Source organism: Ochotona curzoniae, unplaced genomic scaffold (assembly GCF_017591425.1).
Source record: "Ochotona curzoniae isolate NIBS_2020 unplaced genomic scaffold, NIBS_Ocur_1.0 contig_908, whole genome shotgun sequence".
Classification (NCBI taxonomy): domain Eukaryota; kingdom Metazoa; phylum Chordata; class Mammalia; order Lagomorpha; family Ochotonidae; genus Ochotona; species Ochotona curzoniae.
In genome coordinates, this window is record NW_024466607.1 from 20,066,715 (window position 1) to 20,088,654 (window position 21,940).

General features: G+C 42.2%; 1 protein-coding gene across 3 annotated transcripts in view; it reads right to left on the minus strand.

The window, feature by feature from the left end:
• The window catches only part of ERC2 (ELKS/RAB6-interacting/CAST family member 2), a 628,330-nt gene that overhangs the window by 232,226 nt on the left and 374,164 nt on the right, over positions 1–21,940 (minus strand). For all 3 annotated transcript variants that reach the window (XM_040994652.1, XM_040994651.1, XM_040994650.1), the window contains one exon: positions 4,340–4,475. In XM_040994652.1, coding sequence (XP_040850586.1) covers positions 4,340–4,475 — 136 coding nt within the window. The remainder of the gene's footprint in view (positions 1–4,339; positions 4,476–21,940) is intronic.

The following is a 21,940-nucleotide window of genomic DNA, read 5'->3' on the forward strand; positions in this document are numbered from 1 at the left end:
AAACTCCCTAATGTTCATGCTATTGTTTCCCTAATGATCGAGAAATAGTTCTCTGAACCTTGTCTGTTTTGATAGATTGGACTCAATTTTCACCCCTCCTCCTGTCTTTCCCTTTGCAATGTTCTCTTTCTGGGTAGAACACACTATGCCACAGGCCGTGTTTTGCCCAGTGGGTAGAGTAAAAATCACAGTGTCAATTCAAAATGAGGCCTTAGGAGTCCTTTCCTGATTTTTACTTGTTTTTTGGTGCCAGAATGACTGTCATTAGAAGTTTTCTTGGGTTGTTGATGCTTCTTCAGCCTGAGCCTTAGAATGAATACACATGGAATAGAGTTTTCCCACTTAGTCCCAGACATCAGGGAATAGCAGAGGTCCCCAGCCAAGCCCATCCTGGAGCCACTGAGCCATTCAGTCAATGTGCAAACCTGTGATAATAAAAGCCTGATGTCTTGAACCCACTAGGATTTGGAATCTTGTGTTACACACTCTTAACTTTAGTAATTGCTGGTTGATACATGCCTAATAAAATTAGAAAATAAAAGCTGAGAGACTCAAACATCAACATTCCTCTTACATAACAACCTATAACTCATAACACTAGTCTTTTTAGACCCTGAAGGCAGGTGTTTACAATTTTTTCCCACAAAATCATAAACATAAAATCTAAGGATGGTCATGTTTGTGAAAGGTTTTGTATCATGACAATATGTCCAGGTTTGGATGAGGTGGCCCAGGTTTTACCTTTTTCAGTTGTATCCTGGTTTGAACAACAAATAGCATTTAATCAATTCTATCTCTGGTTTCTGTGCCAAATAGATGAATCTCTTCAAATTTTCCTTGGAATGGTAACCCAACATTTACTACTGCAAACAGTGTGCCACTGGATACATTCGGAATTCCTAAGTCATTGGTTGAAATGATGAAACCAGGGCATCCAATCATTACAAAACACTAGCATAGAATACAGTGAATATACCAGTGCAAATTGTATAACCCCAGTTTAATCAACCAATCAACCAACTCAAATCCTGGTTGACTTATATTTACAGCACTTAACCAACATTCATATTAAAAACGCAAGTGCTTGCAGAAAGCTCTATTTAGAAGGCAGTAATTACTGCATCTGAATCCATCTGCTCAAGAAGCCAGGACAGTGGGAGGTTCACTCTCTATTAACCTTAACCAGAGACATTTTCATCAAAATTAATCGTGATCACTTTTATTGCATTTCAAATGCTATCCTTTATTTGGGGTGGTCAGGAATGCAACTAAAGCAATTCCAGACCATGTTATCTTTTATAAATAGGTCTGTGAGGTAGCTATCAAGGCGAGGCCCTTTATGAAAATATTGCTATACAAAAGTTCATGGGCCAAAACAAGACATTAATTTCCATAACTAGATGTGTTCTTAGAAAAGAAGAAATTGCTATATATAGAAAAGTAAACTTTGATGTTCAATGCACATCAGGGCAAAACCGTGTTACTGTCCATGAATCTAACAGACCTCTCTCTTTTTAAACATTTCATTCACTTTTTCCTTATTGCTCCGACAGTTCATCAGTAACACCTATTTTGAGCATGGACTACGTCACTTATAGTCATCAATTCTTCACACGCATCGGCTCTGTGGCCTTCACAACAACTCTGAAGTAGATACATGTATTAGTCCCCCTTTTTTTTAAAGATTTATTTCTTTTTATTGGAAAGGCAGATACACAGAGAGGAGGAGACAGAGAGGAAGATCTTCCATCCGACGGTTCACTCCTCAAGTGGCCGCAATGGCCAGTGCTGAGCCAATCCAAAGCCAGGAGCCAGGAGCTTCCTCCAGGTCTCCCATGCGGGTGCAGGGTCCCAAAGCTTTGGGCTGTCCTAGACTGCCCCCCTCCCCCACCTGGGCCACAAGCAGGGAGCTGGATGGGAAGTGGAGCTGCTGGGATTAGAACTGGCACCCACATGGGATCCTGGTGCATTCAAGGTGAGGACGTTAGCCACTATGCTATTGCGCCAGGCCCTATTATCCCCCTCTTACAGATTAATAAATTGAGGTTTCTGGCGGTTACATAACCTTCTCTCAAACATTCAGTTGGTAAACTTTCAAGTCTGGAATGAAACTTGGATGTTCCAGCCCCAGAGTAGTTAAAGAATATAACACTCATTCACTGAAAATTGCCACAAAATGCTTTTGTTTTTGTCCTGACTGTATCTTGCTCTATCCAACTCCTGTACCTTTCCTGACAATTGCTTTGAAAGGAAGGCTTCCCATATTGTTCCACCTCTGACACAAGCAATGCACATTTAGCTCAAATCCCACCTGATCCACAAAAATTCCCTTTGTCACACTACGGTTTCCTTGCTTTTCTAATTTTTCAGGACCCACATTCTTCGATCTAGGATTAAGTCCCAACTCTGCCGCTTACTAGCTAGGCCCTATTGTACAGGTTAGTCCATCTCTGAGCACCTTCTTTTCCTCACATAGCAAATGGGATAACATAATCTACTCTTGTGGGATGCAACATATGGCTGTGGCATCATCTGCCCAGAACTCCTCTCAGTAATGAAAATCACTTCTTTCTGGTGGGACAGCATCTGGCCCCTCAGGGTTTAAGTGAAGTTGATCCCTTCCTCAGGCTCCATGGGACCACACAGCCCAGCCCCAGCCTGGTGATTGTGCACGTTCTATCACTGAATGCTTAGTCTACCAGCCAGAGGCACTCTCCTTCCCCTGGGCTTTCTGCTTTCCAGGCCAAAGAGCACAGCATCCCTGCGAGCAGCCACTAGGAGGCATAACCTGCTGCCACTGGTGGAACACCTGTGGTCAGGGCCAGACACCCACTCCTGGCCTTTTCAGTGAATTGAATCAAATTCTCCATTTTCCCTCATAATGGAGCTTGAGCTGTGTCCCTGTCACACAGCAGAGTCCTGTTTAACCCAGCAGACACAGAATTAAATAGCAGTCACTTTACATAGCACAGTGCCCAGCATATTGAAACACTCAATAAATGGTACCTACCACTGTTACTGTTCCTTTTACATCAGTTCCCAAAGGCAAGCAAACCTGCAGTCAGGTCCATGGCCATTCTTTACTGAAACGGTGTTTCATAACTTTTCTGAGACTCTAATTTCTTCATATGCAAAATCACCAATACTACCGAGAGGAATAAAATGGTTGGAAGCACCATTAAAATGTTCTGTATTAACTTATTATAGTCTCAGTCCTTAATCACCAATCTAACACATTCTATGATAGTGAGAGAAGTGGTGGAGGGGCACTGAAACATGAAACCCTTGGTCATGGGAAGCTGGGGATTCAAGTAACTTATTGGTCCTTGCTAAAGAGGGACCACATTTGAATAGTGGACTTCATGCTGCCATTGTATTATTCAGTGAATACTCCAGATGAAGCACCAATGAAAAAGAAGATTCAGTGAAACTAATACTGATCAAGTATCCCTCACGGACTCCACATTGAGCAAGGTGTTTGCTATTCTGGAATATTTATTTATTTCTCCTTCAGTCAATTAAGAAGATGAACTGTAAGTACATATTGAAATTATCTAAGTTCTTCCATCTCCAAGGAGGAAACCTCATATATAACTGGAGAAAGACGCTAATTAATAAGTAAATGTAACATGAAATCCAGCCAAGGAGAACTTGAACTGTTTCATTTAAAGGCACACTGGAATAAAGAAACTTCAAAGCAAATGCCCTGTTTTAGTTTGAATGTTTTATTGAGCACACGGGGGAAGATCCTTTGCCAAAAATGGGGATGGTTAATGAGGAAAAATTGGTGTTTTTCAGTAGGTCATTTGTTTTCCAAGAAAGGGCTGGTCAAATAGAGATAACTAATTCATGGAGAAAACAGAGCAATGATCCAGGACAGAGCCTCAATGTTTCCAACAAAACAACACCAGTTTGTAAACTGTCTGAGATCTGCTAGCCATAACCATTTTCAAACATCTTCTGTGACAACACATATTTTCCTTCCATCAACCCTAAGACAACTTTTAAAAAAAAGATAAAGACGATGTATGAGGAGTTTTATGCTTCTTATCAACTATACCAACGCAGCTCTTACCTTTTAAGGTGAGGTACAGGTACCAAGAAACTCCGAGTGAGCAGTATCTCTTAGTGCTCCACCCAAGTTGATTTTTCTTGGGTACCATTTTGGAAATGATGTTCCACAGTTGGGAAGATGCATCGGGTTCCTTGGAAGTACATTGTGAGTGCCAGGCTCAAGGCAGAGGCAAGTTCACCCGAGTCATGCCCATTTTCCCAGAGCAATGGCTCCATGGCAGAGAGAGTCCATCTCCAATTATAGGAAGAGAAGCCCCGAGCTCACCTGCAAATGCTGCGAGTTGTCGGCCATGCTATCCTCTCGTCTGCGGACCTCTTCTAATAACTGGGCATTCTTCTTCTTTTCCAACTGTTGGTTGTGCTTGAGGTTGGCCACCTTCTTATTCTGATCCTTCATATGCCTGAGAAAAATCAGCACAGCTTGGTTACATTCAGCCTCCAGAAGATCACGCTACTGCACTAGATTCAGGAAGCGCCAAGCACAGAACATCCTGCTGTGAGCTCTAGAAAAGGCTGAGACCTCTGAATGTCCCACTGAAATCAGGGTCTAGGTACCTACTTCATGTCAGCTGCCAGGATGCAGTGAGGCTACAGTGAGAACAGTGTTAAGTGTAATCTGTACCTGATCTGGAGTTTGGAGTACAGTGGGCAAGACACAGAGGTAGCAAAGAGATACAAGTTAGATTTTCTGATGCAAAAGGAAATATCAAGTGGCTAAAGATAGTGATGTGTATATATGTGAACAAGAGTTGGGTGAGAGGAAATGGCTTAGATGTGGTGGCCATGCTGAGGCTGGAAACAGTCAACAAGAGCAAGGGCAGCAGAGGCAGAGAGAACAAAGCACCCAACTCCCACAAAGTGCCTACTTCAAAGAACTAGAAGGTGGAGTGAGGCTCCCCCAGGGTGGGAACAGCAGGAGATGACCTGCAGAGGTCCTCAGGATCTGGATACAGAGTCCAGTGTTCTACAGTGGGGTGCTTCTTTTCTTCTAATTGGTTGATGTTCTAATTATTATTATTCTTTGGGATCATGTCCTTATTCTGAGATCATAATCCATTACTTTGATTTTAAAATAACAATTCCAGGGCTCCAATCAAATACACTGTCATCGCTTAGCTCAAACAGAATAACAGCTTGGTTAATCAAAATGTTAAGTAAGTCCTGGTGCTTGAAGTAAAATTTCTTAACGGATCTATGAGGATGTCGAAGTACAAAATGATAGAGTGATCAAGTGCATAAAAGACTATGATTAAAGGGCATTTGAAATTAAAAAAAAAAAAAAAAACAGGAGGTACAGACTTGGTGTGAACTACTTCACCAGAAGCATTCAGCTAAACATTCCAGAGGTTTAGGCAACCATGTCCACAGCAGCTGTTGTAAATCTAATCCAACACGCAAGGAGGCAGGAGGGCTGGCCAGAGGGAGCAGTGACTCCAAAAGAGAAGGGCTAGGGGCAGAATCACTGCGGATCCTTGCTAAGCCCTTGAGTCCGTTCTCCCCAGCACTGCTGAGTGAGGCTTAACCCCCAGAACAAACACACGAAGAACTATAGGTTAAGTGCCAAGAATATCGAATTCAAACAACGAAAAATCAAAAGAAACCAGCACCTTGTAAGAAACACTTCTGTGTGTTTTGCATAAAATGATGCACACCTCCACTCCTTCCCACCTCCATAAAATCAAGTTCCAGAGACTTGATTATGAATCCAAATAATCTTCTATCAGGAATCCTGCTGATAAAATACTCCTATGGGCGCTTTCAGAAAAGTACCTCTTGGTGGCTATAAAGACATTAAAAATGACCTCTTGGCTTCTAATAGAATGAGGAGATAGTATTTCCAAAACTCCTACAAACTTGGGGGGTATGCACATTTTTAAGTTTCTTGGCCCTGTAATAGGTCTCAACGGAGAAGTCAGCATGACGAGTGAGATTGCTTAATTACAGGACCTGTTGATAAATAAACATTTCTTATTACTTTGAAGCATACCATCAAATTGAGCCAACTGTTAAATCTTTTCCCCAAAAGTACCAATGCCACAAAACAATTATTATAAATATAATTTACATAAGGAACACTCACAAAGTTCTTTATGCCCTCTGGACATACAGACCTTACTTTCAGGGATACTGCAATGTTTTTCCAAATCGAAAAAACAAATTCCAAATATGTATGTTCCATAAAGCTTTCCTGAATTAACAATCAGCAGCTCAGAAAACCAGGGATTGATGCCCTGATACTGTGGAGCGTCCTGTCTTCAGCTTTCTTCAACCATTGCTGTAACGCTGCCTTATTTAAGACTCCAGTGGCTGAGGAAGAATAGCCGGGTTTCCAGTGGTACTTCCTAGGATATGGCCCAATTAGAGCGACGCAGAGCAAGGCATTGAAACAATCACTGTGGCAGGCACAATGCCATTTCAGACTCTGGCACCTGACACTGGAGTCCTGGGTTTGAGTCCCGGCTCTGATTCTTACTTTATCTTCACGCTATTGCACATCTTGGAAGGCTGTGGAAGATGGCTTAAGTGTTTGGATTCCTGTTATCCATGTGGGAGGTCCAGATTGAGTTCCAGGCTCCTGGCTTCAACCTGCTCAGCGACGGCTATTGTAGGCATTGGAGAAGTAATCTAGCTTAGGGCAAATCAATCTTTCTCTCTCTGCCTTTCAAAGAAACAAAAGAAATTAATTAAAAAAAAAGATTTATTTGACTTTCATTGTAAAGTCAGATACACAGAGAAGAGGAGACAGAGAGAAAGATCCTTGATCTATTGATTTACTCCCCAAGCGGCCACAAAGGCCAGGGCTGAGCCAATCTGAAACCAGGAGCCAGGAGCCTCTTCCAGGTCTCCCATGCGGGTGCAGGATTCTAAGGCTTTGGGCTGTCCTTGATTGCTTTCCCAGGTCACAAGCAGAGAGATGGATGGGAAGTCGGGCCACCGGAATTAGAACTGGTGCCCATATGGGATCCTGGCATGCACAAGGTGAGGACTTTAGCCACTAGGCTACTGCATTGGGTCCAAGAAATAAAATTTTGTAAAAGATCATCTGTGCACATAATTATCAATGGCAGCATGGAAAGTATGAATATATCCCTGCCATAAAGTAATGGCTTTCCAATATTTCTGTAAGTCAAACCTTCTCTTGAAAAAAAAAATATATATATATATATGTAAGGCCCCTGGGAATCCAAAAGGGAAAAGAATTGCTGTGGAAGAGGTAGGAGAGAGGCAAAGAGCAGAGTGGGTTGGGGCACAGGTGAAGCAGGACTCCAGACACTACAAGATTCAGCTCAGAGATGTCCTGCAGAGAGGACCCAGGGCTGGCTGAAACACAGCTGGAAAGGGCAATTTATGGGACATAGAGGCAGGTGAGTCAGGAAAAGTAACACCAGGACTTCCCTTGGAGAACACAAAAACACCCCAGCAAGGCTGGGGCTGCACCATTCAGACGCAAGTCAGTGGTATTGGGTAGCCAAAACTCAGCATTTTTTTAGGAAGAAATGTGTAAGGGACTGATGGGCAACTTGCACTCAATAAATCAGTGTGCTAACATCAACAAAACTCTTTATGTGTCTGAGATTTGAAGGCGGGACCTCTGGAATGCACACTGCAATATCTTCTTGCTATATTCCCCAGAAGAAAGCAAAACCTTCCAAAGACCTACCCAGTGTGACAATTCAGGTGGTCCCAAGGCTCTGCCACAGACTGACCTATTCTATGTTCAAAAAAAAAAAAGTTTATTTGGAGGGGACATTTTCTCTAAGGAAATGCCTTTAAAAATATAGGCAAGATAGAAAAAAATAATGATAATAAAATAAAGTATGAGGGGCGGGGGAGTGATCAGATTCATCAATCAAGTCATACCACTTGTCAAAATGCAGCCCTCATGAACAAATTGGGATCAGATACCAAGGCCAACAATGGCTGCCACATTTGGAGGCATTGTTGTAGAATCCCCAAACTGGATCCACTTGCTTGAAGTGCAAAAAGCCAACCACTGATATCAGGTTGGTGAAGGAAAAAAGCAGGTTTTTATTGCAAAGCCAAGGGCAAAGAGTCAGGCAGCTATTGCTCCTGGGCTCCTGGAGCAGTCAGTGACTCTTTTATGAATAGCTCGAGATTCCTCCTGCAGTAGCAATTGCACACTAACTAGTATTGCACACTAACTAGTACTATCAACTTTGGAGCCAGACTGCCTTGGTTGCTATTGGAAGTCTACCACTTTCTGCCTGTGTAACTATGGGCAAATTCCTTACCTCCTTGTGCCCCAGTTTCCTCTATTTAAATATTTATTTACTTACTTATTTGAAAGGTACAGTGAATGAGACAGAAAACAAGAGAGATGTCTTCTACCTGTTGGTTCACTCCTCAAATGACCGCAATAGCCAGGGCTGAGCCTGGTCAAATCCAGGAGCCAGAAACTGTCTCTTAGTCTCCCATGTGGGTTAGAGCCCCAAGAAGTTGGATTATTTTTCTGCTGCCATCCCTGGAACATTGGCAAGAAGTTGGAGCAGAAGCAGAATAGCTGCAACATGAGACTTGCATTGTGTGTGTGTGGGATGCTGGCATCACAGGTCTTGGCTTAACCCACCACTGCTGCAATGGCGCATCCCCACCCTAGTATCCTCTCATACAAAAATGGGAATAATTATTGTATCTAACATACAGAGTTATTGTGAAGGACTAATGAGTTAACCAGTGAAATGCTTAGAACAGACTCAAGTAGACGCACTTTGTCTCACCCCTCACTAATAACAATAATGTACTGAAGTCTTATGTAATGCCATGTACATATATTTTCTTGTTTCCCACATCATGAGGACAAGTATTCCCAATGCCTCAAACAATGGGCTTTGGAATGTATTATTTGATACTTTCTGTCACATGCTTAGCTTCCACTTGTGTTATTCCTTAATAATAAGATGAGTTACATTCCTGGCACTTGCTCCTAATGGATATATTATAGGAGAGCCATAACGAGCAAGGGGAAGTGAGCTGAGCGCCTACAGTGACGACATAAGCAGATGGGCCACACACATTCACACAATGGAAGCAGACAAGGCATATTGCAAGCAGAAAGTCCAATCATAAAATCTTTTAACTACTCAGAGCATCCCATTGTTTTTAAGTTTGTAAATCCTATTCAGCATAGCTACAAATTTTAGAAAGCTACAATTATCCTAAACATATTCTTATAGCAAGTAGAAATGACATAGAAGCATGATACATCTCCCTGGAGAAAAACAACAACAACAACAAGTCTGTCCTGTAGTGGCTATTTGAATGCAGCTCTCTTCCCAGCAAAAAGCCAGAACTGGGGCAGGCTGAGAAACAGCCTGATATCTTGAATGCTCAATCCTGTGACAATCTCTCAAAAGCAACTTTTGAGCCACTTGTTCAACAGTGGCTCGCTACTTAAATTCTTATCAAAATCCTGCAAATCATGCCCAGTTCCTCCCCCCTCCCACACACCTTTTAAACACATTTTTGATTGGGGCTGGCTCAATGACTCTATTGGCTAATCCTCTGCCTGCAAGATCAGCATTTCATATGGGCACTGTGTTGTATCCCATCTGTTCCTTTCCCTTTCAACTTCCTGCTTATGACCTGGGAAAGCAGTGGAGGATGGCTCAAAGCCTTAGGACCCTACTCGCACATGAGACACCTGCAAGGAGCTTCTGGATCCTGTTTTCAGATGAGTTCAGCTCTGGCTGATGGGGCCATTTGGAGAGTGAACCAGTGGATGAAAGATCTTTCTGTCTGTGTGCCTCCTTTTTCTACAAGTCTGCCTTTCCAATAGAAATAAATAAAACATGTTTTGACTTGCAGATTTTACATTCTTTTGAATATTAGGAAAAAAGGAGACAGGGAAGGAGGAAGGAAAAAAGGTGGGCTGGAGAGGAGGGAGGAAGGGAGGGAAGAAAGAAGGGAGGAAGGTAGGGAAGAAGGTGGGATGGAGGGGAGGAAGGGACAGAAGGGGAGGAAGAGAGAGAGAGAATTTCTCTGCCTATGTTAATTCTTCGATACAAATTCCTGTAACAGCATGGATGGGCCAATGCTGGAGTCAGGAGCCTAGGAATCAACCCAGATCTGTCAATGTGTGCAGCAGGAACCTAAGTATTTGAGTTATCTACTGCTTCTTAGTGTAATCATTAGCAGGAAGATGGAATTGTCATCAGGGTACAGAGAGGCACCCCCAATACAAGGTCCAGGCAATCTCAAACAGCATTCTGAAGGGTACAAGAAAAACCTGCCCTTCTCCATGCTTTCTTGCCTGGTTGCTCTGCTCACTTTCTTCCTCCTCTATGCTCTCCCTACAGTTCCTGCTCACTGGAGGTCAGTAGCATTCTGTCTTCCACCTCCTCTGTGGTCCTAGGGTCCAGACAAGACACAGAGGCAAGGACACCCTCAGATGGAGCACGCAAGACCAGTGCATCCTAGAAAGATATCATTTCTCTTACCCTGCATGTGAGATAATACACAGCATCAAATAAAGAATATCTTAAGTGTTCAGATTTGAAACTTTAAAGGTAGTGTTTCCTAGGAGCAGAAAGCATTGCAGCTTTCCTTGGTACAGACAATCCTCTCAAGCTGTTCGTGACCAAGGGGGTCAAACAGCAGTAAACTACTCACGAATCACAGTTTTGTTGTCAGGTTGACTGCATTGAAAATGAAGCATGATCCCTTATGATGCTGGAACTCTGGCCAAGTTAACTCAACGCAGCATGAGGGCACGGACTGATTTAGCAAACACGATCTGACACACAGTGAATGCTTTACAAACCTGCACCCTTCCCCCGCCCCCCGACACCCCTCTCCTCTTCCCTCACCCTTGATCGTTCCACCCAAGCAAGGAGACCTACGGTGCAAACTCACCAGGTGACACAGAAAGCAACAGTCACTGTGAGCAAGAGAAAGGTTTGTTTTCCTTGCACACACTTCACTCTGGGGAGGCTCTGAAGGACTGTCTTCCTTCAAATGCTTTCCCTCCATCCTGATCCTGGAGAATCCCCTGCCCCACGTTTGAAACGGACTGACAAGCTGAGACTCAATGCAAGAGAGGAGGTGGTGAGGTCAGGGTGGCAGACAGGGTGGTGGGAGGAGGACAGTGTTTAGGAAAGGCAACAGGGATGGAGAGCAGAGGAGACCACAGATGCACCCTTCCCCATCCAGATGAATGGGGAACGTTTGAATATTCTACCCGTGACATCTCAACAATGAGATACCCCTGCTAGCAAGCAGACCACACACAGTTGTAAGAGTCACAGGACTGACTAACAAGCCTGGCTCTGACTCACTATTTACCAAATAAATTTCTTATCACTTGGCCTCCCACCTAGTTCTGGTGACGCAGGGAGCACAGGGTGGTCATTTTCATCCTAGAGCTCTGGGATGGTTACTGCTCTCACCACCAAGCACTGAACTGTTATATGCCTCTCCTACTGCACTAGGTGCTTGGGCTTCTCAGCTCGCACGGTCAGAGCTGCTGGCAAATTCACCACAGGAGGAAATTCTCTGCCATCTCTGCCTGCCCAGCCAATCTCTCTGTTTCAGTACACCATGATTCCACATATTCCCTGGGGACTCCAGGACAGGGACAGGGAACGGGCAGACTCTTTCTCTCCATCCCCCTGCTGCCAGGCAAGCTCAAGCCATCATCACTCCTTGCCTGGATCATGATGTTCTTTTCTTCTCCCTGATCTCCCCACTTCTACTCTTGCTCCTCTTTTAGCATTCTCCACGTGGCAGCAAGAGCGAGTACCTCAATATCAATCAGATCATGGACTTGTCAGTATGCAGTCCTCCAGTGGTTTCCCATTTCCAAAAAAAAAAAAACCAAAACAAAACAAAAAACAAGCTGTGCACTTGAACCATAGCAGCCAGTCTTGACTCACTCTATTCTCACTTTTAGCCTCAGCATCCAGAATCCAGTCTCCCCGTGGCCCCTTAGAATCAAGACACTACTTCATATTAAAGGACACAATCACACACTATTCCTTCTATCTGGTATGCCTTTCCAGGGTGGTCGCAGCTCCCAAGGCTGATTTCCATCCTTCAGTATCCAACCCACCATGCAGAATATCACAGAGCTCCATCCTACCACTGTCTTGCTTTCTCTTCTCCCAAGCAATGCGTGCAAGCTCCGTGTACAGAGTACAAATGAACACTTTCTAGACAATTTCTGGAACAATCTGTGTTCTGTGGCCCTGCCATTCCAGACCTCTGGGATGTCCCTAAGCAGCAACCCAGCTGACAACCAGAGAGCTCCACATGAATGAGGTCATCATTAGAGAATGTCAGCTTTCCACCAGCTCTGGGACGGAAGGTAGGTTTAACAATTACTGCATGTAGGACTCAGCTAGGAAGTAGAACACAAAATCAGCCAGGGTGACATGCAATTTCCCCGTTAATTTCTGTCCTCTGACTCCATTAACCTCAACGTGACTGCCTTTTGAACAAATCATTAAGTCTGAAGGAAAAAAATCAACTCTCTAAGGAAAAAGCATTTATTGGATCTCACATCCTGGCTCATCATTGTGTTATACTGAGTGAGTTCCGCCTTCCTGTGAAAATGGAGTGAATCGAGACAAGGGTTTTGGAGTTTTTGTTGAAGCTCAACAAAAACAGAAAGACAAAGTGGCACGAGCAACACCAATCTTGGAAAACTGATCTCAAGAAACAACTTCTGGGACAGTTGGGACTAATTCAAAATGGGGCAAAGTAAACAATAAAAACTGCACCACTGCCATCTTCTATCTGCTCTTTGCACATCACTCAACCTATTTTCAAATAAAAAGGGGGGGGGGAATCTGAAAACTGTGAAAATAAAACATTTGTATAATTGCCCCAATTCCACAGAGTATCATATCCTTCTAAAAGCCTAGAGCTCCCCTGCTCTACATAGGCACATTAGGGCCAATTGAGTAGGGTGTCAGCTGTATTTACAGTTTGGGGTAATATAAAAACATATGGAAACTGTGAAAATTGACCCCCAGGGGGCTAATGTTGGAGGAAACCAACATTCCGCAGTCTGGCCAGAGGTTGGGGGCGATTTGCCCAGACAATACACAGCCAAAGAAACTTAGGAGTAAAAATGGCAATTCGTGTGTGCAAGACCTATTTTTACAGCATCCAATCTTAAACTGGATGTAGCAACCAGGATATAAAACAAAGGTGTAAGAATACGCAAATTTCATCTGATGGTTTTCCAAAGGAGGTTACAGTAATAATGCACCATATTTTTCCTACCTGACATCAGAAATCAGGTTTAAAGCACCTTGTGTTTTCAAGAGTCAGGTTCCACACCAAGGACTGTGCTACATAATGTAAAAAAATATATAATCTCAGTTAAATGAAATAATGTCCACATGTGAAATATGCTTCATCCCTGTGGAGAAACAGACTTTGAGAATTTTTCCAACATCGCACATCTAAGGAGATGCAGGATTTGAGTCATTGTTTAGATGATGCTGAAGACTGCGGTCTTCTGGGAGATCCTGCACACACAATGGGACACATTAAATAGACCTATCTACTTCTTTCTGAAAGTCACAATCTTTTTTCTCTCTCTCTCTATGAGATACAGAGAGAACTAATGTTGATAAAGCAAGTTATTTAGGATCTGGTCCATCCTTGACATGGCTTATCAGAAATTCCCAGAGATAATCTGGACCAGCACTGTTTCCCTTGCTGCCTGACAAATTACCACACACTTAGCAGTCTGAAGCAGCTCTCATATATTATCTCACAGCTTCTGTGGGTCAGACATCCAGGCACAGCCTCACCAGTCCCAATGCACATGATCTCCCCAGGCTGAAAGCAAGGTGTCAGCCAGGCTGCATTTCTCATCTGCGGGTTTAACTGGGAAGACTGTGCTTCCAAGCTCATCTAGCTTGTTGGCAGGATGCCTTTCCTTGCAGCTCAGCTGAACTGCTGAGGTTCCCAAGCTTCCAGCTTGGCTAGAAGCTGCCCTCAAGTCCTCCAGTCCACCTTTAGTTCTTTGTCATGTGGTCTTCTATCCAGGTACTTCACAACATGACTGCTTTGGTTCTTTGAGGACGGTAAAAAAAATCTCTCTCTAGTCTCATAAGTTAAAATATTCATTCTAATGTATTCATTTGTTTATTTATAAGTCAGAGTGATAAAAAAGGGCACACATTGAGAGAGAGAGAGAGAATATGAGTGAGTCTGGTTCTTCTTCCAAATATCACTAGGGCCAGGGTTGAGCCAGGCCGAAATCAGGAGCCATGAGGTCCTTACAGGTTTTCTACGTGGGTGGCAAGAACTCAAGTATTTGAGCCATTATCTACTGACTACCAAAAACATGAGCAGGGAGCTGGATAGGAAACAAAGTAGCTACAATTCAAATTAGCATTCAGGGAACCCATGTTTGCAGCACAGAGGATTAAGCTGCTGTCTGCGACACCTAGCATCCCGTAAGGGTGCTGATTCACATCCTGGCTACTCTGTTTCCCATCTACCTCCCTGCTAAGGGCCTGTAAAAGGCAGTGGAGGTTGACACAAGTGTTTGGGCTCTGCCACCCGTGTGGGAGGCTTGGGTGAAATTCTTGGTTACTGGCGTCAGCCTGGCTCAGAACTAGCTGTTGCATCCATTTAGGGGATGAACTACCAGATGAAAGACCTTTCTCAATACATACATATAGATACAGATATAGATATGGATCTAAGTTTATATAAAATTCCAGGTATCCCAAGAAGCATCTGCATGCTACAATGTTGGCTTTTTGGACTCTGATATAAGGGAACATCATCCATCAACGGAATGGTTATCCCAGCAGCTCTGCCACATAACACAGCATTTTCAAAGAAGTGGCATCACTATTTTTGCTACATATGTAAGCTACAGGTCCTGCTCACACACTAAGTGCACAAGATTTTAAAAGTATGTCAAAAATAGGAGACAGAGGTCATGGAGCCACTCAGAAAATCTTGCTTCTGAAATACATTAGTCAATGGAACTGTCTGTAATCACGGCAATATTCTATTTCTATGTTGCTGCAACTAGGTAGCTGCCAGGCAGATGTGCCTACTGAACCCCTGAAATTCAGTCATTGTAACTGATTTTTAATCCTTCAAATGCAATTCACTTGAATAGTTAAGTGTGGCCAGTGACTACTATACTGGACAGCCCAGATTTGGACATTATCTGTTACACATTTTGTTTTTAAAGTGGCAGTTCTTATTTTTTTAAACGATTTATTTATTTTTATTGGGAAGACAGGTTTACAGAAAGAAGGAAAAAAAGATCTTTCATCCACATGGTAACTCCCCAAGCGACCACAATGGTCAGAGCTAAGCCCATCTGCAGCCAGGAGCTCCTTCCAGGTTTCCCACATGGGCACAAGGTCCCAAGCCTTTGGACTATCTCGTACTGCTTTCCCAGGCCATAAGCAGGGAGCTGAGTAGAAAATGCAGCAGCCTGGACACGAACCGGCACCCACATGAGATCCTGACTGTTGCAAGGCAAGAATCTAGCACCTGTTACTTATTTTCTTAAAGGTTTGTTTGTTCATGCTAGCTTCTTTTTTTCTGGATGTATTGTTATCTTTTCATTGTCAATTTGTAACACTTCTTAGGAGCTATTTGCCACTATATCGACCTTACAGACTTAACTCTTCTATTGTCCTAAACTTCTTCCAAATCATTTTCACCAATGTAAACCAAGATATGTGGAAGGCCTAACTTATAGCCAACAAGGGGTTACAGTAATTTATGCATCCTTGTATTTTCCCAAGTATTTATCCCCATGACGACAACTGCAAAAAATAAATGCCTGTCCTTTCCCTCTTTTTCTCATAACTCAAAACTCTTTTGTTAGCCTGATATGAATGAGTAAAACAGAATCAGTGGTGGGCGGTAGATGAAATGAAAATCAGTGAAGGATAAATAACTGGCAGAATTATCAGCAAAGAGGCTATAAACCACTTCCCTCCCTCCTCCCCAATTATATGAGGAGAAAGAATAAACCACTTCCTCACACAATTGCTTCATCACAAGGAATCACTTCCAAAATTCAGAACTGCAATGCCACCTGTTTCAGTTTCACTTGATGACATAATTTTCCTAATTTCAAAACAGTGTTCTAACAGTACTGGTTCTAGAGCTGTTTAATAACTTATCAAAAATTAAAAAAAAATAAAAACAAAAGCAAAAAACTGAAAGGGGTAGGGTCAAGTAAGTCTTGAGAGCACAGATAAAATGTAAACATTTCTTTCACTACAGCAGACTCACATATATGACAAAAAAAAAAAATCCAGCAGGGGCCAATGCCGGTGGAATGACTGGTAAAGCCACCACCTGTGTTGGCAGCATTGCATATGGGCCAGTTCATACCCAATTATTCTACTTCCAAGCTGGCTCCCTGCTAATGGGTCTGGGCAAGCAGCAGAGGATGGCCCAAGTGCTTGGCTCCTGTGCCCACATGGGAGAGCAGAAGTGATTCTTGGCTCCTAGCTCTGAATCAGCCTAGCTCTAGCCATTGTGGCCACTGGGGTTGTGAACCAGAGGATGAAATATCAGTCTCCCTCCCTCTCTCTCCATCCCTCCTTCCCTCTGTTTTTCTAACTTTGCCTTTCAAATAAATAAATCTTAAAAAAAAAATGGGCAAATTTCCAATAAGGGAGACACAGTTATATATATTTCCAACATTAGATTTTTTTGAAGCAATAATCAGTGAATCATATCTGCTATCTCAAAACTACAGATTGTAGAGTAAAAAGAGATATAACAAAACACATAAATGCTCATTTTGTCCATCTAGACACATACTAATTTTTAAACCTATAATCTCCACCAATGAAGATTCACTGTTCCTAAATCGCCAACCAGAAAGGCTAGAGACAGCATAGACAACAGCTTTCCGAGGCACGTGACCAGATCAGACGTGGAGCTGTTGGCACTTGAATCAGCACTCTGATAGGAGATCCTTGCAATGCAGGCAGCTGCCTACAAGCTGCACCACAGCACCAGCTCTGGCTAATCATGATCAAACCCAACCACAGCAATGCTTCCACTGAGAAGAAGAACATACACTTCTCAACTAGAAGGCTGTTTCTGCAGAGCTGTATTGCTATAACTCCATCAGCTGATACAAACAACTTTTTTTTTTCACCACAGAAACTCAGTACCTATCCCTTTCCCGCGTCGGAGAATGCCCAAACACACACAACCATACACAACACACACAGATTTGGATTTATTTCATGCATACATCATAAGCAGTGCCTGGGAGTACAGCTCTCCTTTAGCCAAAGGCTCTGTCCATACAACACTCTACATGTGCACTAAAACCCACTTGAGACTCTGCAGACAGACAGAAGAGCGCTGTAACATCATCCTTATACAATACAAGGTAACTATTTGCCCAGTGAATGATGATAAAGGATTGAGAAATAGCTGAATACTTACAAAGTTCCTCTAGGATAACATATGAATGACCCTTTATTAAACGTAGCTACAGCATAATTTAGAAATAGGTTAGTTATATGGTTGAGACTGTGTTCCCCAAACCAGTCAGCTATAAGTCATGCTTGAGTTCGCTTCACTCTTACAAGAAAAATACCATTAATATTAATTATAAAATGAATATGAAAACATTTAAGTAAGATTCAAGATAAAACGGAAAAAAGGGAACTCCTGGGCAAAAAATAAAAGGTTGTTTCGCTCTACTTTTAGAATCACAAGCTCATATTTCTTAGTCCATGCAATGATTCTGATTGTTACTAGACTCACTGGTACAAATCCTAAGTTTTTTGTTTTGGTTTTGGTTTGTCTGTCTGATGCAACCTCTTTATGCAATCAGAATTATTCCTTCAAAGGACAAATCTGATACAAGAAAGCATTTTTTTTTCTCTTCTCAAAGAAGTTGAGACAACTAAACAAATCACTTTGTGCCCCCCATCCAGCTCCTGAGGGAAGCAACATTTTACTTGCTATAAATTGAATGTTGCCCAAAGTTCACGTTGGCAATGGGATCCCTAATGTGGCAGCGTGGGGAAGATCTGGATCCTAAAAGGATCCTAAAAAGTGTTCCTGGAGACAACTTCTCTCATGAATGTATTGATGTTACTGCTTGAGATGGGGTTCATTATAAAAGGAGAAGGCTGGTCTCCTCTTGCTGCCACCCTCATCAGATGATGCAGCAGCAAGAGTGCCCCTCACCAGATGCTGATGCCTTGAAGCCTGGACCTCCCAGTTTCCCAGACTGTGAGGAAGCAAGGTCTCCTCACGACCAATCACCCACTCTGTGGGATTCTTTGACAACAGCACCAAACTAAAACTAATTTGCTATTCAAAAATAATCTGTCAAAGCCTTAATAACGTTTGGAACAATAATAAACTCAACATCTATATGGCTTACATTTTTAAACGAAATTGATTTTCTTTCCATTAGAGGTTTTTAACGATCCTTCTAGAATAATCAGATATATATTTTCTTTACAATCTGAACTTACAAGAAAAAGCCCAAGAACTGTAGGTTTCCTGAATGTTGGTATCTGGTGTTTGAAAAAAAAATTTTTCCAATCATGGTAAAACCTGAAAATGTAAAAAAAAAATCACAAATTTTTCTCTGACCAAACTATTGGGAGTGGAATATTTTACGATACAGATTTGCAAACCTCTATAAACTGGAAGCATTTCCTGGGCCATTAATCAAGGAGAAGTTTTATGAAAAAACACATCTTGATTGAGCTCTTCACAAAGGAGCCCGCACATTGCAATGACTAATTATAAGTCTGAGACCTCTGCAGTTTGCTGAAATGCTTTTCTGCAGGTCATTAAAAATACCTTGACAATGTACAAATTCAGCAAGAAGAATAAATGAACTACGGGATGTTATGATCACAGAAAGCAATTATTCAGAGTATGTGACCTTTGCACAAAAAAATCATGCACGTTGATTTGATACTACAGACTCCTCTATTTCCCCCTTTGATGGGGCTGTGTAATTCCCACTCGCAATAATGAGAGATATGTGCTAAAAATGAATAGCTGCTAACTCCAGCCATCTGTGCGTTCCTGGCGCAAATAAAACTGAATGTCATCGCTACCCTATTGGGTTTCTTGGTAATGCTCTTTGCTGATAAGAACTTTGAAAAAATACCAATGGCTTTTTCCTTTTTCTTACTCATACAAAGCATACCCATTCCTTTTGCTACATAAAGGGGTCTATTCTACTCTGAACGCAGGCAGGCACTGAGAGGTGGGGGTTAGGGTGGTAGGGGGTGAGATAAATCCCGCTTATCAAGATAACTGTTTCCCCACTTGGAATAAATGGAGACAAAGTATACCCAGACTCGAATGATTAAAATGGCCAAATTCTTAGCAGGTTAACTCATTACTTTTCATCCTTCTCTTGCCAGCTCTGAAAGCTAAGTAGCTGTCTTAACAGCCTGCAGCCATCACTTCCAAACAACTTTCTTGCCTTACAACTATGCTAAAATGGAGTTAATTCATTTTTTCCTTTATGAATTACTAGCTGTCAAAAACTGGTAAAAGGTCCCAGGCTTTAATGGAGACCTTTGCAAAGAAAGACCATGTGCTGGAGAGCCCAAGATGATATGATACGGAGCCAGAAAAGCTGGAGGATTGGAAAGCTACTGGTGTCTCTCTCTCTCTCACACACACACACCCACACACACTGGGTGGGGGTGGGGTCTCAAAGGGTCACAGAAAATGGAATTATATTGTACGTTGACTGCAACAGAAAAAATGAAAACTGTGAATTTAAAAATCATCAGTTTCCCATTACCTTTTTGAAGCCCCTAAGCATTTGTGTGTGTGTGTGTGTGTGTGTGTGTGTGTGTGTGCGCACACATCCAGTGAATATAAATGAAGACACAGACTAATGTGGCTATCTTCAATCATAGTTAAGTGTCTCTACAATGAGAACTGGGAACAGAAGGCACCAGAGGGCTACCTCTGCACCCTCCTCGTCCCTTGATCTGCAGTAAGAAAATCTTTCCAAGTGCCCCTCACCCATCCTTGCTGAGGGTGTGAAGTCCTGCTTCCAGACCTGAGGCTCTAATTATCTATCTTCTACAGCTATATAGAAATCTGTGGAGCTCAGGATCTACTCTTAGGTTTGATCATTAGATCTGGCTTTATATGACATATGATGACAGAACTGCTAAGAGTATTTATTAGCTTGGCTAAGAACTAAAGAAAAAAATTAGCAATCACAGCTCTCTGGAGAGGCTTTTTAAATTGCATTTTATGGCACTATAAAGTGAGGCCATACCCTGAGTATTTAAATAGGCAAATTATTTGGCTGGAAGTGACTCAAATTTTGAAGTTCAGTTGCATCAGAAGACATAAAAGCTAAGTGAATACCCAAGGTAACAGAGTCTGCTTCAAAGATAGCTAAGACATCAGACAGCAAGGATAAAAACATATTTCATATGAGTGACCATGTGTGTTTCCAGAGTATATATATGTTTGAGGTCCAGATCAAGCTTTGAAGAGTCCTGGTATGTATTTACCTGTTCCTAGATGCGCTTCATCATATCCTGAAAAGGTACTGCTAATATAAAACCATCATCTGATCACTTATTTATAAGCAACACATTTAATTATAATAGTACAAATCCACTTGTTTTCTCTTGCAGGAATGAGAAATATTTATTCTGCCAAAGGCCATTTGGATATCTAAACTTTGTGAGCCATACAAAATTATCCATTTAAAAATGAGCCTGTTATAGATTTATTAAATTTTGAGTCACACCTACAATTGCCTTGGCAGAGCCAGATCAAATGATTCTGTGGGTCTATTATGGCCTGTATGTCACACATTAACCACCCTGTAACTTATAGCATACTATTTCAAAGTTATCACTTATAGGAAAACTGCTTTTCAAATTCTGTGTATTGGGCAAGATTTGTAATAGAAAACATAAGATATAAGTGTAAGCTTATTATCTTATGCAAAATAAGGCATATATTTTGTATAGGTCTAATATCTACTCAACAATTCAACACTGAAAATACAAATAGCCCAATTAAGCCTGGGCAAAGAATTTCAATAGACATTTCTCCAGATAGATACAGCAATGGTCAGCAAGACCTGAAAATATTTATAACATGGCTAGACACAGTTCTTGATGCAGTTTTCTGCCAAGGAACACCTTGGAGAAACAGCAGGTAACAAATCAAGTAGTTGAAACTCTTACACCCATGTGGAAGTCACAGACTGAGTTCCCAACCTGTCCCAGACTCAGCCCCTATGGGCATCTAGGGACTCAATCTCTCACTGCTTCCCTTCCTTCTTTCCTCCCTCCCTCTCAAATGAATGAAAAAAAAAATTAAGAAATAAAGTTACCACTCCCTATCACACTTCTTTACAGCAACATTAACTCTGTAATGCCAGGACACAAAAGGGAGCTACTTTGGAGATTCATTAGAAGGTCGCAGGTGAAATGGGACTTCAAGGATGAGGGGGAGTTTTAACAATAAAGAAAGTATGCCATGGAAAAAGCATACTCCAATGTAGGGCAATAGGAAAGCCCTAACAAATGCAGAAGCGAGGGAAAACTGCAGTAAAGGGAAACCCTGAAGGGAAAACAAAGTGGTAAAGGATCTTTGCACACTGGGGCTTCAGGAGTGACAACAGCCTGATCTTCCACCCAACCAAGGAAGAGAAGGAGGTCACAGGAGCTTCTAGGCACCATCCCTATCTCACTCATGTTAGCCAGAGTAGATCAGGATAGATCATGATGTTCTGGAGGTTCTGCAATAGCATTGACAGTAAACGGGGACAGGAGAGAGAATGAGGGAAGGAAATGAGAGAAATGACACCTGTTGGGTCAGGGACAGTAAGAGATGAATCTCAGGTGCTAAAAAAGTGGATGCC